The 17,921-nt window shown below is 44.1% G+C and overlaps 1 protein-coding gene across 5 annotated transcripts; it reads left to right on the top strand.

The window, feature by feature from the left end:
* The first annotated feature begins 1,161 nt into the window (after nucleotides 1–1,161).
* On the top strand, nucleotides 1,162–12,545 carry ATMIN (ATM interactor). 5 transcript variants are annotated; one of them, XM_003917220.4, is made up of 4 exons: nucleotides 1,162–1,518; nucleotides 6,680–6,805; nucleotides 7,601–7,800; nucleotides 8,485–12,545. In XM_003917220.4, the coding sequence occupies exons 1-4, from the start codon at nucleotides 1,186–1,188 to the stop codon at nucleotides 10,283–10,285; spliced, it is 2,460 nt and encodes an 819-aa protein (XP_003917269.1). In that variant the 5' UTR covers nucleotides 1,162–1,185; the 3' UTR covers nucleotides 10,286–12,545. The 5 variants fall into 5 exon arrangements, with proteins under 5 accessions (XP_003917269.1, XP_021787886.1, XP_031513931.1 ...); XM_031658071.1 differs by lacking the exon at nucleotides 1,162–1,518 and adding an exon at nucleotides 1,733–2,783; XM_009196925.4 differs by lacking the exon at nucleotides 1,162–1,518 and adding an exon at nucleotides 1,733–2,806.
* Nucleotides 12,546–17,921: the final 5,376 nt, after the last annotated feature.

Below are 17,921 nucleotides of genomic sequence, written 5' to 3'. Positions count from 1 at the left end.
GGCCTCAAGAATAGAAGAGTCAGAGGGATCACTACTGAAGAAATCAGAGTGATGTGATGTGACGAAGACTCAACTCACAGTTACTGATTCTGGAGATGGAGGAAGGGGCCATAAGCCAAGGAATGTAGGCAACCTCTAGAAGCTGGGAAAGGCAAGTGAACAGATTCTCCCCTGGAGCCTCCAGAAGAAATACAGCCCTGTTGACACCTTGATCTTAGCCCAGCAGACTCATTTCTTCTGACCTCCAGAGCTGGAAGATAATAAATTTGTGTTAAGGCAATAAGCATATGGTAATTTGTTAATAGCAAGAGAAAACGAATATAGCTGCTAGTATGTAAAAGCTGGAAGTTTTCACATAAAACTCTAGCCATGCCAAAGATGAGTAGCAGCTGCCCCCTTTTAATAAAGGATGTGTTTCCAATTTCACTGCAGTCCTCACCCCTCCCTTTTGTCTACCCCAGCCTCCTATGTCCATTTACATGACCTACCCAGTCTAAGTATTTAAGTTTTGGAATCATATACTGAACTACAGTGTCTCCCAAACAGTAATCCTAATTTCAGCAACTAAAATAGAAGCAAGCAAATCCTGCTTCCCTAAAATGATTAACCCCATCAATTATAACAATCCTTTCATCTGTATAGTGTGGTCTAGGTCAAGTTACTTAATTTATATAAGCCTAAATGTCATTCTCTGCACACGGTGGGGCAAGTTACAGTACATACCCGCTACAGTCGTTTTGAAGACAAAATGAGACACAGCATGAGAAGTGTATCCACCAGACCTCCCTGGTACCCGGCAAGGCCTAGGTAAAAACGGCGGAAATTACTGTACTTCTGCCTCACCTGCCACTAGACATTTGGGTTGTTTCTAATCTTTGGGAAGTAAACGCATTGCTCAACGTATTGATTTTTCTTTTATCTGACTACTGCCTGAAGTCACGTTCCTAGGAAGAATGGATCGATTAGAGGGGCGGGGCAATACCTTTTACCTGCTGGCAGGTGAAATTTCGCCCCCTGGCGGCCTCACCTAAAGTCCTCTCCATCCAAGGCGCGCCCTCCGCAGCCGACAGGGGGCGCCGCGGCCTCCTGGGCCCGCCGGATGCTAATGAGCCTGGCGGCCCCGCCCCCTGCCGGAAGTGGCGGGGGCGGGGCCTGCGAGCTGGGCCCCGCGGCCGTGCGGGAACCATGGCGGCCTCGGAGGCGGCGGCGGCGGGGTCAGCGGCTCTGGCGGCGGGTGCCCGGGCCGTCCCGGTGGCCACGAGAGGAGCCGCCGCCGCCGCCTCGGGCCCGTGGGTGCCCCCGGGACCCCGACTGAGGGGCAGCCGGCCGCGGCCCGCGGGGGCGACGCAGCAGCCCGCGGCCCCCGCGCCGCCGGCTGGGGAGCTGATCCAGCCGTCCGTGAGTGAGCTGTCCCGGGCCGTGCGGACCAACATCCTGTGCACCGTGCGCGGCTGCGGCAAGATCCTGCCCAACAGCCCCGCGCTCAACATGCACCTGGTCAAGAGCCACCGCCTGCAGGTGAGCCCGACGCGGCCGGCGGCCGGCGGCCCGGGCAGCTGGGCCTGGCTCCAACAAAGCGCCCGGCGCCGGCGCGCGAACCCGGCCTCAGGGGGGACGAGCGCCCTGCGCGCCGCCGCTGCCCCGCCGGCCTCTGCCCGCCCCGGCTGGAGGCGGCTGTCGAACTCTCGCGACTGGCCCCGCAGGTGCGGCCTCTGGCGGGGAGGAGGAGCCGGGAGCCCCGGGTCTGCCACACGCGCCGGTTCCCTGGTTCCCTGGCCCCGAGTGTTGTGCCGGGCGCCGGCCCAGGCATTTTACACGTTTTTGCCCGTGACTTCTCACGGCAGTTTGGCGACGGACGCGTCGTCTCCATTATATTAATGAGAAACAGATTATGCAACAACCTAGGTGATGCGGGGCTTTAAACCGGGGCCTCTGGTTCTGAAGCCCTGTGCTTGCCACCACACCCACAATTCCGCCCTTAGGTGCTGCCCAGTGGACTGTATGTGCCAAAATAACTAGAAGAGAGGGTTTTAAATGTTCTTACCACCAAGAGACAATACGTTTGAGGTCAAGGACACGTTAAATACTCAGACTTGATCACTATGCAATGTATATGTGCATCCATGCTGCACACTGCGCCCCATCAGTAGGAATGATTACTGTGTGTCGATTAAGAATTAAAAAATGTTTTAAAGGGGCGGTAGGTTTGCCTCTAAACACCATCAGTCAGTTTCACGGTGTTGGTAAGATCAGCTCAGGATTGAGACCTAAGGGAAATTGCCCCTGTGGCTCTTCTCTAAGAGGGGGACACAGTAAATACACCATGACAATAGTCTGAACAACCCTCCATGTTATGCAAAACGGGGCTGTCATTTTCAACCCCGGGACACATCTGTGACAAGCTTATTAAAAATCCAGATGTCCAACCCCACCCCAGACCTATTAAGTCATAATCTCTCAGTCATTACAATGGCAAGTTTCCTTCCACCACTCCAGGCCAGCAGTGACGTAATTCAAAAGCGCAAGTCATTGAAAGCCGTTCTCTGAATATGTAGCTTTTGATGATCAGGAGTAAATTTAGAGTACCCAGAGTATTGCATGTTCTGTCTGCCCATAGTCAGGCTTCTGATAAGAATTTCACAGCAGAAAACTCTGAGGTTGTAGTCTCTAGTAGGACAGATGTGTCGCCAGTGAAGGGTGATCTGCTCTTACCACCATCTAAACTGAGGTACAACAACGTTCTCAAATGAAGATCAGGGAGCCAGTCAGGAAATGTACTTGAGGTATGCTGAGGAAGACCCTGCAGGTAGGGCTGAATTGTTGGACTGAAAAGCTCTAGGTTTCTTTCAGCACACAAGTGTAACTCTGGGAATGGCTTTCAACCTATTGTTTTGTTTTCATACTAAATTTTAACTGAATCCTTTTTTTCCCTATTGTTTTTGTGGGTTTTTTTTTTGTTTGTTTTTGAGACAGAGTCTCACTCCATCACCCAGGCTGGAGTGCAATGGCGCCATCTCAGCTCACTGTAACCTCCACCTGCCGGGTACAAGCAGTTCTCCTGCCTTAACCTCCCTAGTAGCTGGGATTACAGGCACCTGCCACCGCACCGTGCTAATTTTGTTTTGTATTTTTAGTAGAGACAGGTTTCACCACGATGGCCAGCCTGGTATCGAACTCCTGACCCTCGGGTGATCTACCCATTTCGGCCTCTCAAAGTGCTGGGATTCCAGGTGTGAGCCACCGTGCCCAACCTAAATCCTTTATTTAATCATAACTTAGAATGAACTATTTCTTAATAGTTTCTGTTGTTCCTTTCTGTGGACTTGCTGTTAGGAGCTCTAGCTGTTTAAAAACCCTGGTAAACATCTGTTGAACATAAAGATACCATTTACTTTTCAGGACTGGTTAGTATACAGTAGGTTTGTTTCAATTATGTTGGGTTTTTTGTTTTGTTTTGTTTGAGACAGTCTCACTCTGTCGCCCAGGCTGGAGTGCAGTGGCGCGATCTTGGATGACTGCAACCTCCGCCTCCCAGGTTCAAGCGAGTCTCCTGCCTCAGCCTGCCTAGTAGCTGAGATTACAGGTGCATACCACGACGCCCAGCTAATTTTTGTATTTTCGGTAGCGATGGGATTTCACCATGTTGGCCAGGCTGGTCTTGAACTCCTGACCGCAAATGATCCACCCGCGTCAGCCTCCCAAAGGGCTGGGATTACAGGTGTGAGCCACTGTGCCCAGCCAGGGAAAACTTTTTTTTTTTTAGCAGGAATTACATCTCACCAGATCCATCACTTTTTTTCTTGACAAACAGACTGACTTTCCTGTCTTGTCCTGGCTTTCTAACCACAGTGCCCAGTGGCCCCTGAGCAGCTGCTGTCTTGGTGTCTTCCTTTAATGAAGGTGGTCTGTGTGACACAATAGCCATCTATATGATGGTGCCCAGTATGGTGATCCGTACCCTCGGTCTGGTTACTACATAGAAGGCTCTTGAGGGTCTTGCTCTGTTACCCAGGTTGCTGTCAGACTCTTGAGCTCAAGTGATCCTCCTGCTTTAGCCTCCCCAGTAGCTGAGACTATAGGCTCTGCCACCATACTCTGCCTCAAACATTGTTTTTTGTTGTTGTTGTTTGAGACAGTCTCACTCTGTCACCCAGACTGGAGTGCAGTGGCATGATCTTGGCGCACTGCAACTTCTGCCTCTCAGGTTCAAGCAATTCTCTTGCCTCAGCCTCCTGAGTAGTTGGGACTACAGGCATGCTCCACCACGCCCGACTAATTTTTATTAGTAGAGACAGGGTTTCACCATGTTGCTCAGGCTGGTCTTGAACTTCTGACCTCAAGTGACCTGCCTGCTTCAGCCTCCCAAAGTACTGGGATTACAGGAGTGAGCTGCTGCGCCAGGCCTCAAACATTATTGTTGATACCTGTTTTCAAAGTACTGGAAGGAGGGAGAGGTAAGGACAAGGAACCGGGAGGAAGCCTGGCTGGGAAGCTATCTTAGGTTTTAAGAGCTGTGTTGACCAGAGACTCCACCTACATTCTGCCCTGAGTATCTCATTGGCAGGTTTTCTTATAGGCAGTGGAAATTTTCAGTCTTGGTTACAGCTGCTTGCATAATTTCTTTCATTGTTTATATATTTTCTAGATTATATTTTCTTCCTCTCCCCACTAGTTGCTGTATGGTTCTTATTTTATTCTAATCTTTCTTCCCAAAACACCCCACCTGCAACCAAATCTTCCCTTCTTAACATAAATGATGAGCAAGCCCTACAGAACCAGGATGGGTGAGAATGAGGAATTGGATTGTAAGCTGTAGAGTATGTGCCGCCTTCTGGTTTGATGTGGGTGCCTAAGGTATATGGCCATATTCCATGTCTGTAAGGAAATCCAGAAATCTAGCCCAGCCTTGTGTACGGTGGGATTCATGGAGAAATGAAAGCTATGAGGATTCAGGGGCAGGAAGAATAGAAGTAAATGCACATTTTTTTACTACTAGAAATTCTTTTGTTCCTTGCGTATGAAAGCAGTGAGGGGACAGGCGGGCACTTAACCTCTTATCAAGCAACATTTCTATTTGTAAAACATGGCTTAGAGGATTTTGTGTTATTTTTAGTTCAGAGGTTTGCTTTTAATGATTTGCCAGAAATTTTTTAAGGAAAGGAAAGGTTCCAAGTTGCTCTATAGACTATATTGTGCAAAGATTTCTAATTTTAAATTTAGAATAAGATGACAAAGCAAACCGTTTCCTTCTTGGATGCTTTCTCGGAAGGCAGTCAGGTGGTGCTAAAGTAGCTAGAAAGACAGTTTTTCCTAGTTTTTGCTATAGTTCTTATAATCCTTTCTTTTCACCCTCTACTCTTCAACTGTGTGTTCCTTTTCCTCTTGTGTGTTTTCTTTCTGTCTTGTTACTGGATTGTTTCCTCTCATAGGTTCTTTATTCAGTTATGCGCACAAAAGATACAGTACAAAAAGTCTAGTGCATTTTAGTCTTGAAAGTATATAGAACTTCAGAATAAAAACACCACTTTCTCACTGAACTTCCATTTTATCATGCCATTGCCATTTCTCATCTCAGCCATCCTACCCTTGAGCTTATTCTCTGAGGACAGAAATGGGAAGAAGGCTCCAAAAGCAGCAGGTGGGGCTGGGAGGAGGCTGCTGTACTGGCGAGTGGTGGGGTGTTGGCTCTCGGAAAGCAGGAGCATGGGCAGTGTCAGCTTGTTGCCATGACAGTGAGGTTATTAACATCCACTTTGACTGTCTTTAGTGGTCTCTTCCCCAGGCATGATAGTTTTGGCTTAGACGGGCACCTGAAGAGATTCAGTATAATGCTACCAGTTTTTATTGAACATTTATTCTGTTCAAAACATTCCCAAAGGCAACAGAAGATACAGATAAATCCCTGCCCATGAAAAGGTGTGGGGCATTAGAACGCATTCTCTTAGGTGTCATGAAGTAATGAGAGAAGACAAAGTAGTTTGAAGCTCCGGAGTAAGGGACTTCGAGTATCCCAGGCTCAAGAAGCTGGGACTTGAACAGTACGGGGGTGCTGCTGAAAACGTTTGAGGGAGGTAATGACATGATCGAAGCTATACTTGAGAAAGGTGAATCTGATAAAGTATGAGTGAAAAAGAGACTGAAGGTCTAGAAATTAGATTAAGAGGCTAATGACAAAATCCACATAAATAGGAGGACTTGAATGAAGGGGCACTGACAAAGAAGAGGACAGGAGATAGTAAAAGGCATTCAACGATGAGAGCACACACTACGGGGGAGCATGAGGGAGGTTGGAAGGGATAATGAAAGGATTACCGAGCATCACTGACAATGTCTTCAAAATGAGCAGGAATCTTGTAGTGATCCTAATCTGTGGTTTTATGGAGCATTTCACAGCCTAGGAACATACAAGGGGGATATCTCCCTGGAATGTAAATTGACTAAGAGGAGTTCAATAACGGTCAAATGAATGCTGGATTTTAGAGTCTTGCTTAGTATTCTCACCACATTTCATTTAATCTACTCATAGTCTTTTTCTCTTACCGCTAACACTAGATGGAAAAACTATAAGTTAATTAAAAGTATTTCACAAAATGTGCTTGTTTTCAGTCATTCTGTTTCCACTCCAGCCTGTTGTATTGGTTTTTTGAAATAATTATTTAAAGTAATTTTCATTTTGCAGGATGGCATAGTCAATCCAACAATAAGAAAAGATTTGAAAACTGTACCGAAATTCTACTGTTGTCCAATCGAAGGCTGCCCCAGAGGCCCTGACAGACCATTTTCTCAGTTTTCTCTCGTAAAACAGGTACTATATACTTCTCTGAGGATGAGATACAGATGCTATAAACCTATTGTGCATTCTGATTACTTAGCAGACATAACTACAGAATCGAGTAGACAGCTGCTTGTGAGAGGAGATGCCTGCGTGTCTCCCAGTTGGTGTAAACCTGAGTATGCTGTCACACAAGTGGAAGGAAAAGCGGCTTGGTCTGGAGGGAATATGTCTAGAAGTGAGTTAAAATAGAGAGAGTAAACCAGTTCAGCAAAGAATGAGAACATGTTTGCCCGCAGATTTCCTCTGTGAGTCTGCATACCTCCGAGGGCCGAGAGCAAAGGCACAAAGGAACTCTTCTTCCCAGGGGAATAAGAACCTGCAGAATCCAGGAAAAGAATCGTTTTGGAAGCCGCAATCTTAAGAGGAGGGAGGGCCCCAGTGACTGGGACAGGAGGTGATTCAGAACTGGAAGAGATTGGCATCTGAAATGTTCCCCCGAGGGTCTGCTGGTGGGTGTCCGAGAAGAGCATTGGAAAGACATGTTTTTCCTGCCCACAGCACTGACAGATCAGAGTGTAAATGCTGGGGACCATAGTTGTTTCCAGAACAATCCCCTCACTTTTCACAAAGCAAAGCAACAGGAAGAGGCATATATATAATTTTAACTGCAATGTGCCTGCTTTTACATTCTTTTGACTTGGACTGCTGTATTTTATGTGTTATTTATATTAACAGTGTAAAATCATTATTTGGGTGGATGACGGTTTCTGAAATGTTTTGACCAGTTGCTTTTTTTCATAGTAATCCCTTCTGTGTTCTTCCTAGCACTTTATGAAAATACATGCTGAGAAGAAGCACAAATGTAGTAAGTGCAGCAATTCATATGGTACAGAATGGGACCTGAAAAGACACACAGAGGACTGTGGCAAGACCTTTCGGTGCACATGCGGCTGTCCCTACGCCAGTAGAACGGCATTGCAGTCTCACATCTACCGAACGGGCCACGAGATCCCTGCAGAACACAGGTGAAGGGAAAGAAATGATGGCACAAAAGTTAGTAGCTACGCGAAGCATTTCAGATGAAACATCCTGGAGAGCCAGTGGTGTGGGAAGAAAAAAGGAATCCTAGAAAATGTGTGACGTCAAAGAAGGAAGCTTTTGAAAATGGAAGCAGGTCTTGCAAATGACCCATGTCTGGGCCTGAAATTTTGACTCAGTTTTTTCCCGTTTTTTCTGCTAACCCTCTTTGAGGGTCCGTTGTTATTTCCATTTGAAAATCTCGGCTTCTAGAATTTTCTATTAGAGGGAACCAAACTGCCAATGAATAAATTTTATCATGAAACTACTTCATTTAAAGGTCAAATTTTCATTTAGTGTGATAGCTTCCTGCCTTAGAAATGATAAAACTTGCATTATGTAAGTCTTTTAGCTTCTTTTGGCTTAAAGATCTGAGTTGAGTTCTAGTACGTAGATCTTAACAAAAAAAAAAAAAGGTATGCTTCCCTCTTTTTCTGTTTGCATGTTTCTGAACGTTCACCTGCCATAATAGGACCAACTCTCAGAGTTGCGAAAGAAGGGATTTATCTTGTCTGGGTTGAATATGACCTCTGCTATAGAGGGAGGAAATGACATTTGTCAGTGAGGATAGAGTGTCATGGTCAAAGAAAGTTGATTTTAAGGTTTTCTTTTTGCTCTGTCATTGTTTTCAGGGACCCACCTAGTAAGAAAAGGAAAATGGAAAACTGTGTGCAAAACCAGAAGTTATCCAACAAGACCATTGAATCATTGAACAACCAACCAATCCCTAGACCAGAACTAGAAGCTTCAGAAATAAAACTAGAACCATCTTTTGAAGACTCTTGTGGCTCTAACACTGACAAGCAGAGTCTTACAACACCACCGAGATATCCTCAGAAGTTGCTTTTACCAAAGCCCAAAGTGGCTTTGGTTAAACTACCCGTGATGCAGTTTTCTCTCATGCCTGTCTTTGTGCCTACAGCCGACTCCTCAGCCCAGCCTGCGGTGTTAGGTGTTGATCAGGGCTCTGCCACAGGAGCTGTGCACTTACTACCCTTGTCAGTAGGAACCCTGATCCTCGGCCTAGATTCAGAGGCTTGCTCTCTTAAGGAGAGCCTACCTCTTTTCAAAATTGCTAATCCTGTTGCTGTTGAGCCAGTAAGTACTGGTGTTCAAGTGAACTTGGGTAAAAGTCCATCCAATCCTTTACAAGAACTGGGGAACACATGTCAAAAGAACAGCATTTCTTCAATCAATGTGCAGACAGATCTCTCTTACGCCTCACAAAACTTTATACCTTCTGCACAGTGGGCCACCGCTGATTCCTCTGTGTCATCTTGTTCTCAAACTGATTTGTCGTTTGATTCTCAAGTGTCTCTTCCCATTAGTGTTCACACTCAGACATTTTTGCCCAGCTCTAAGGTAACTTCATCTATAGCTGCTCAGACTGATGCATTTATGGACACCTGTTTCCAGTCAGGTGGGGTCTCCAGAGAAACTCAAACCAGTGGGATACAAAGTCCAACAGATGACCATGTACAGATGGACCAAGCTAGAATGTGCGGAGACATTTTTGAGAGTGTTCATTCATCATATAATGTTGCTCCAGGTAACATTATAAGTAACAATTTAGTAGCAGAGACAGTAACTCATAGTTTGTTACCTCAGAATGAGCCTAAGACTTTAAATCAAGATATTGAGAAATCTGCACCAATTATAAACTTCAGTGCCCAGAATAGTATGCTTCCTTCACAGAACATGACAGATAATCAGACCCAAACCATAGATTTATTAAGTGATTTGGAAAACATCTTGTCAAGTAATCTACCTGCTCAGACATTGGATCATCGTAGTCTTTTGTCTGACACAAATCCTGGACCTGACACCCAGCTCCCATCTGGCCCAGCCCAGAACCCTGGAATCGATTTTGATATTGAAGAGTTCTTTTCGGCCTCAAATATCCAGACTCAAACTGAAGAGAGTGAACTTAGCACCATGAACACGGAGCCAGTTTTGGAGTCACTGGACATAGAGACTCAAACGGACTTCTTACTCGCAGATACCTCTGCTCAGTCCTACGGGTGTAGGGGAAATTCTAACTTCTTAGGCCTTGAGATGTTTGACACACAGACACAGACAGACTTAAACTTTTTCTTAGACAGTAGCCCTCATCTGCCTCTAGGAAGTATTCTGAAACACTCCAGCTTTTCCATGAGTACCGATTCATCTGACACAGAGACCCAAACTGAAGGAATTTCTACTGCTAAAAATATACCTGCTCTAGAAAGCAAAGTTCAGTTGAATAGTACAGAAACACAGACCATGAGTTCTGGGTTTGAAACCCTGGGGAGCTTGTTCTTCACCAGCAATGAAACTCAAACAGCAATGGACGACTTTCTTCTGGCCGATCTGGCCTGGAACACGATGGAGTCTCAGTTCAGCTCTGTAGAAACCCAGACTTCTGCGGAACCACACACAGTCTCCGACTTCTAAAACTAACAGTGGAGTCCGTGTGTGAAACAGCATCTACCATTTCCTCTGGAGTAAAACTATGGACTAGGGACAACAGTATTAATTCGATTGAATGTAGTTGATGATGCAGTTGCTTAGCTTCTTTGCGATTCTTTGCCTTTCGAACTTGTAAACAGAAATTTGTGTATAAATGTGAGTATATTATAAAGTTTGAGATGTTGATCTAAATTGTTTTTGTGTTGCCTACATTTGCCTTTTCACAGCTAGTCTTTTCATGTTTAAAAAAAATGTATTTCATACCTTTAAAACCTATAGCCATTTAGCTGAAGCCCAGCTTACCAGGTTCAAGTGTACAAACTTCTCAGATCTTCAAAACATTTTAGTCAAAGTGCAATATACTTAAATTGCACCTAAAATATCTTTGGCATGCTTGTTAGAAATTCCTGATTCCTGTTACTAATCACTAAAGAAATGAGATGCTGCCACCGTAGGATTTAAGCAGTGGTGCTTCTGTACTCTTAGACTTCTGCTGCCTGCACCTTCGTCAGCTTTGACGCCTCTTTTCTGATTTAAAGACACCAAGGAAAACTACAACTCTCTTTAGCTTTGAAGCAGTTTTCATGTAATCAATGCCACCTCTTCCCTACATGAACTATTGATACCAGCATACAAGTGTATAGCACTTTACACACAAGAGGTTTATTGATGTAAAATTATCAGCTAGGGAAACAGCAGCGGACCAGGCGTGGTGGCTTACCCCTGTAATCCCAGCACTTTGGGAGGCCAAAGCAGAAGGATCACTTGAGCCCAGGAGTTCAACACCAGCTTGGGCAACATAGGGAGACTGTGTCTCTGGAAATTTTTTTTTTTTTTTTTAATTCGCCAGGCATAGTGGCATGTGCCTGTGATCCCAGCTACTTGGGAGGCTGAGGTGAGAGGATCACTTGAGGAGGCTGGGGCTGCCATGAGCCATGATCATGGCACTGTACTCCAACCTGGGTAACAGGGCAAGACCCTGTCTCAAAATTTAACAAACAAAACCCAGCAGCAAGCACCTAGTGTAGTGTTCCTGCTAAATAAGGGTAGGTTATCCAAACCATGAGAACAGGGAGTTACGGAAACAGGCCTATGACCTTATCTTGGGGTGTGCCCTGTGAAGATCCTTTCTGCTCTCCACAGTAGGCCAGAGTTGGGGGCTCTGGAGCTGTTTCCCAAAGTGCACCCACAGGCTGGATCTGAGTTTTGTCACTCAAAAGCAAGAAGAAAAGTGGGAAAGGGGCATCCCCCATTAGGTTTCAATACTTTGCACTTCTACTAAGCTTGATAGGACAGGAGTGCAATCTACAATTATTTTAAAGGGAATTTCCTTCCATCCACCATTCTTTATCTTTTTCTTGAATAAGAAAAGATATCTAGCAAGGATATTACTTGTGCCTTGAGGCTAGCAATTACAGGATAGATTCATCTAAAATACGGTATTCTGCATTTTTTTAAGAGAATAATACCAAACAGTCTTCAAAGAAAACAAAGAAGGTGAAGACCTGTTGCTTCAATAATCAAGAATGCTTTCTGTGTTTTGAGGTGGGAGCATGATCAAGTATACTTTGGGGATTTTCTGTATTTAGGAGATCTTGGATTCTTAATTGTTGGCTAAGTTCCAGTCAAATAGGAATCAGTGCAGCCTGTAAGTTCGCCACATTCACTCACACACACACACACACACACACACACACACAAATGCTCCTTTCTGTGGTACATGCTTGTGTTACTGAAAGCTAAATCCTCAAAACCTAGTAAGGGGACTAATGATTCATTAAAGTAAATTGATGGTTTTGCTACTAATTCCTATCCCATACATTTGATACAAAAGAAGTGTTGGTAATGGATAAATAACATACCCTGGGCAGATGAACTCAACCTAGTAGGTGAGAGTTTGCTTTGGTCACAGTTGCCTATGAGTGTGGGTTTCAAAACAAACATAAAGCCTTAACTTAGAATTTCATTATGTTTTAGAATCATCACTGCCTTAATATTCAAGCTTCTATTTAAGTCCTCCTAATAAAGGAGAAATGCATGTTTATGGCTGTTTTGTAAATATAAATGGAGTGATCTATGGCTTAAAAAATTTTTTGTTTCTGTGACGTTTGTAAATCTAGCCAATAGAGTTATTTACAGAAAAAATTGAGCATGTAATAATACAAGAACTGTTTCCCCTCAAAACCTGAACTTGAATTATTTGTAAAAACTGAAATTTAGTGATTAAAGAGAAGCCAGAATTGTACCTTTTTTGTGAATTCTTGAACCTACTCATAAATATGACTTATTTTATTGCCTTAAGTTTTCACACTCATTGTCTTCTGAAAGCCATATGATAAAATGATTTTATTTCATCATACCCAGTTATTTTCATTATTGTTTTTCTTTTGTTCATGAAAATATGCTAACAATTTTCCTAGAAAAGACATTCCAGGTAATACCAGCCGGATGGCTGACTATAGGTCCCTAATGCTTGTTGCATCCATAGAAAAGGACCAAAAGAATGAATAAAATACATTTTGACTACAGAATCTAAAAGAAAATGAGGCCTGGCACGATGGCTCATGCCTGTAATCCCAGCACTTTAGGAGGCTGAGGTGGATGGATCACCTGAGAACAGGAGATCGAGACCGACCTGGCCAACATGGTGAAACCCCATCTCTACTAAAAATACAATAATTAGCCAGGCATGGTGGTATGCACCTGTAATCCCAGCTACTCGGGAGGCTGAGGGAGGAGAATCACTTGAACCTGGGAGGCAGAGGCTGCAGTGAGCCAAGACTGCACCACTATACTCCATCCTGGGTGGCAAAGTGAGACTGTCTCACAAAAAAAAAAAAAAAAAAAAAATGCTGGAGAAGGCCAGGCACGGTGGCTCACGCCCATAATCCCAACACTTTGGGAGGCTGAGGTGGGCCGATCACGAGGTCAGGAGATCAAGACCATCCTGGCTAACACAGTGAAACCCCGTCTCTACTAAAAATTTAAAAAAATTAGCTGGGCGTGGTGGCGGGCACCTGTAGTCCCAGCTACTCAGGAGGCTGAGGCAGGAGAATGACGTGAACCTGGGAGGTGGAGCTTGCAGTGAGCCAAGATCATGCTACTGGACTCCAGTCTGGGCAACAGAGCGAGACTCCATCAAAAAAAAAGAAAAGAAAATGCTGGAGTATGTCAGGGGAGTAGTGGAGAACCTGTGGTACACAGAGACTCAGGATGGCCACAGAGAGAAGGAAGTGAAACACCCTGCTCTGCCACCCCATCTCCCCAGTCAGGATCAGCTCAGAACCAAGACGGATTTCTGTCTGGGGGAAAGAAAGGCAGAAGGTCGCCAACAGGTCCCATTACCACCACAAACACCTGTAGTCTTTTCTGCTGGGGAATCCTGCAGTTCTCTCAGGCCCTGAGCCCAGTTTAGAGAGCTGCCTCAAATTTACATGGCCGTGTTACGGCAGAGAAGAAGCCCACATTGTGACCCAAGCTGCTACAGCATGGCATCATTTTCAAACTGGACCCACTGCTCTACGGGACAGTAACCACTGCATCTCTCCATCCCTGAGGCTCTGCTGTCACTGTACCATCTCACACACAGTAGTGCAGCATCCCCCAGCTGAGGTGCTACAGCTCCCTACTCCTTGGGAACAAGCTGCCCAAGAGGTGCTCCATCTTACCCATCCTAGAGGCAGCACAGTCCTGAACTCAACTACTCAGAACCTAGGCCTAGCAGAACAGTCATGACCCTAGCACCCAAGCCCATGCAGTGCCCTGCCTCCAAAGGAACAGGAAGTCTTGCTCAGTGAGGAAGCCAAGCTGAAGCCAGTGGACCAGCCCAGCATCCCTCAGCATGCAAAAAGCCTGATACTCCATCCACAAAGGAGCCATACTCAACCGGGTATGCCAGCCACACAGTCTCCTGCAGCCTAGGCCATTGAGGCACTTGCAGACATTGCTGACATTGATTACAGCTGAAGAATGTGCATGAAGACCACACTACTACTGTACCCATGCAGAACCAAAGCCAATGTGCCTTACTCAACTGATACTTAGGCCCCATCTGCATGTTAAAGCCTTTCCCTATGAAAGCCACTCTATAGAACTGGAAAAGGCAGCTGATCCATCAGCTGCAAAGGAATCAACATAGGAACACAAGAAGCATGAAAAAGCAAACAAATATGATACCAACATAGAAACACAATAATTCTCCAATAACTAACCCCAAAGTCAGAGAGAAATGTATGAATTTCTTGAAAAGGAATTCAAAATAATGATCTTGAGGAAGCTCAACAAGACATAAAGAGAATACAGATAAGCAAAATAATTCTTGATCTGAGTGAGAAATTCAAGAGAGATAGATATATTTAAAAAAGAACTAAACAGAAATCTTTGAAGAATTTAACGAATGAAATAAAAAATACAATTGAGAGCTTCAAGAGCAGCCTAGATCAAGCAGGAAAAAAAAAAGGAATTTCTTTCTTTCTTTTTTTTTTTTTTTTTGAGACGGAGTCTCCCTCTGTCACCAAGGCTGCAGTGCAGTGGTGCCATCTCAGTGCAGTGCAACTTCCACCTCCTGGGTTGAAGCAGTTCTCATGCCTCAGCCTCCTTAATATCTTGGATTACAGGTGTTTACCACCACACCTGGCTAACTTTTGTATTTTTAGTAGAGAGGAGGTTTCATCATGTTGGCTAGTCTGTTCCTGAACTCCTGACCTCTGGTGATCTGCCTGCCTCAGCCTCCCAAAGTGCTGGGATTACAGGTGTGAGCCACCACACCCAGTCAAAAAATAAAAAGAATTTGTTAACTTGAAGACAGCACTTTTGAAATAATGCATTCAAAGGAAATAAAGAGAGAATGAAAAAGAGTGAAGAAAGTTGACAGGACTTATGGGGACATCATTAACAGATACACTATGAGATTTTCAGAGGGAGATAGAGAAAGGCACAGAAAGCTTATTTAATGAAATAATAGCTGAAAACTTCCCAAGTCCTAGAAGAGATATATGGACATCCAGATCCATTGGACTCAAAGAATCCCAAATAGATTCAACCCAAAGAAGTCCTCTCAGAGGCACATTGTAATCAAACTGTAAAAATTCAAAGACACCGAGTTTTAAAAGCAGTAAGAGAAAAGCATCAAATCATATATAAGGGAATCTCCATTACACTATCAACAGATTTCTCAGCAGAAACTTTGAAGCCCAGGAAAGAATGGGATGATATAGTCAATGTTCTGAAAGAAAAAAAAAAAAAAAAACTGTCACCCAAGAATGCTATACCCTGTCATTTAGAAATGAAAGTGAAATGAAGTATATTTCAGACAAGCGAAAGCTGAAGGAATTCATCACCACTAGACTGGCCTTACAAGAAATGGTATGGAAGTACTTCAACCAAAAGCAAAAGGATGATAATTACTTTCATCATTTTGTGTGTCATAAGAAAACATATGACAGTATAAAACTCACTGGTAGAGGTAAATTCATAATCAAATTCAGAATATACCATTACTCTAATGGTGGCATATGTCTTTCAGATTACAGCTATAATACACTGTTAAGGAAAACACAATATAAAAAGATGTAAATTAAGACAAAAATTTTTTGTGTGAGTATCTGTACGGGACCAAAGTTGTTAATCAGCTTTAAAAAGTCTATTATATGTATAAGATTTTTCATGTGAGTACCTTAGTAACCACAGAAAGAAAAATTACCTCAAATACACAAATGAGAAAGAGAAAGGAATCAAAGTTTAGCACTGCAGAAAACCACCAAAACAACAAAAGAGGAAGAAAAGAACAAAGGATATATAAATCAGAAAATAATTTTTAAAATAGCAGGAGTAAGTCTTTGCCTATCAATAATAACCTTGGGCTAGGTGTGGTGGCTCACACCTGTAATCCCAGCACTTTGGGAGGCGAAGGGGGCATGGATCACAAGGTCAAGAGATCGAGACCATCCTGGCCAACATGGTGAAACCCTGTCTCTACTAAACATACAAAAATTAGCTGGGCATGGTAGCACGTGCCTGTGATCCCAGCTACTCAAGAGGCTGAGGCAGGAGACTCGCTAGAGCCCGGAAGGTGGAGGTTGCAGTGAGCTGGGATTGTGCCACTGCACTCCAGCCTGGCAACAGAGCGAGACTCCTCCTCTAATAATAATAATAATAACCTTGAATGTAAATAGATTAAATTTTCCAGTTAAAGATATAAAGTGGCTGAATGGATTTAGAAAATAAAACCTGCAACACCATCCAACTACATGGTGCCAGCAGGAGACTCACTTAACATGCAAGGTCACACAAAAACTAATGTGGAGGGATGGAAAAAGTTATCCCATGCAAATGGAAACCAAAGGAGAACACGAGTAGCTATACTTAGATAACACAGACTTTAAGTCAAAACTGCAAAAAGGAAGTCATTATATAACAATTAATATAACAATTTTAAATATATATGCAACCAACACCAGAACACCCAAATACATAAAGCAAATATTATTAGATCTATAGGGAGAAATAGACTGCAATACAACAATAATAGGGGATTTCAGCACTCCACTTTTGGCAATGGACCAATCATCCAGAAAATCAGCAACATTAAACTGCAAAATAGACCAAATGGACCTAACAGACATTGACAGAATATTCCCCCAAAACACAGCAGAATACACATTTTTCCTCAATAACGCATGAAACACACTCCCGATCAGGCTAAAGGCTTGCTATTGTTCCCACACAGCTAAGTGCCCAGGTTCATCCTAATCGAGCTGAACACTAGTCACTGGGTTCCACGGTTCTCTTCCATGACCCACAGCTTCTAATAGAGCTATAACACTCACCGCATGGCCCAGGGTTCCATTCCTTGGAATCCATGAGGCGGAGAACCCCAGGTCAGAGAACTGGAGGTTTGCCACCATGTTGGAAACGGCCCACCACCATTTTGGAAGCTACCGGCCACCATCTTGGGAGCTCTGGAATCAAGGACCCCCAGTATAACAGTATCACTTTGGGGGGTTTAGGGAGGCAGGCTTTGAAGTACTATGCAGTTTTATTTTCCTTGTCTCTCACAGTATATCCATGTGTGTTGTCCTCTGAAGTGTGTTTAAGTTGCATTAATTAGATTCGACAACTAGGAGGGGACAACATATATGCCTTCATACTCTCAACTTCTAAATGGCTCTGATTTGTTAAATGACATGAATTTTATGTATGTATGTATGCATGTATGTATTCATTTATTTTTGAGATGGAGTCTCGCTCTGTTGCCCGGGCTGGAGTGCAGTGGCACAATCTCAGCTCACTGCAACCTCCACCTCCTGGGTTCAAGCAATTCTCCTGCCTCAGCCTCCCGAGTAGCTGGGACTACAGGCATGTGCCACTATGCCAGCTAATTTTTTGTATTTTTAGTAGAGACAGGGTTTTACCATGTTGGCCAGGCTGGTCTTGAACTCCTGGCCTCAGGTGATCCACCCACATTGGCCTCCCAAAGTGCTGTGATTACAGGTGTGAGCCATCGCGCCTAGCCATGAATTTTAATCTAGTTTCTTCAGCAAAGTGTTAGCCAGTAAAATGTTCTTAAGGCCAAGAAGATAACTACATTGTTTTCAATGTTTAAATCCAAAGGATTCTCTCC

Source organism: Papio anubis, chromosome 18 (assembly GCF_008728515.1).
Source record: "Papio anubis isolate 15944 chromosome 18, Panubis1.0, whole genome shotgun sequence".
Taxonomy (NCBI): Eukaryota; Metazoa; Chordata; class Mammalia; order Primates; family Cercopithecidae; genus Papio; species Papio anubis.
This window is presented reverse-complemented; position numbering and strand designations above follow the sequence as displayed.

Coding starts and splice junctions, on each gene's coding strand:
- ATMIN (XM_003917220.4), top strand. CDS start 1,186: ATGGCGGCCTCGGAGGCGGCGGCGGCGGGGTCAGCGGCTCTGGCGGCG. Junction 6,806..7,600: donor AGTTTTCTCTCGTAAAACAG/GTACTATATACT, acceptor TGTTCTTCCTAG/CACTTTATGAAAATACATGC. Junction 7,801..8,484: donor GAGATCCCTGCAGAACACAG/GTGAAGGGAAAG, acceptor CATTGTTTTCAG/GGACCCACCTAGTAAGAAAA.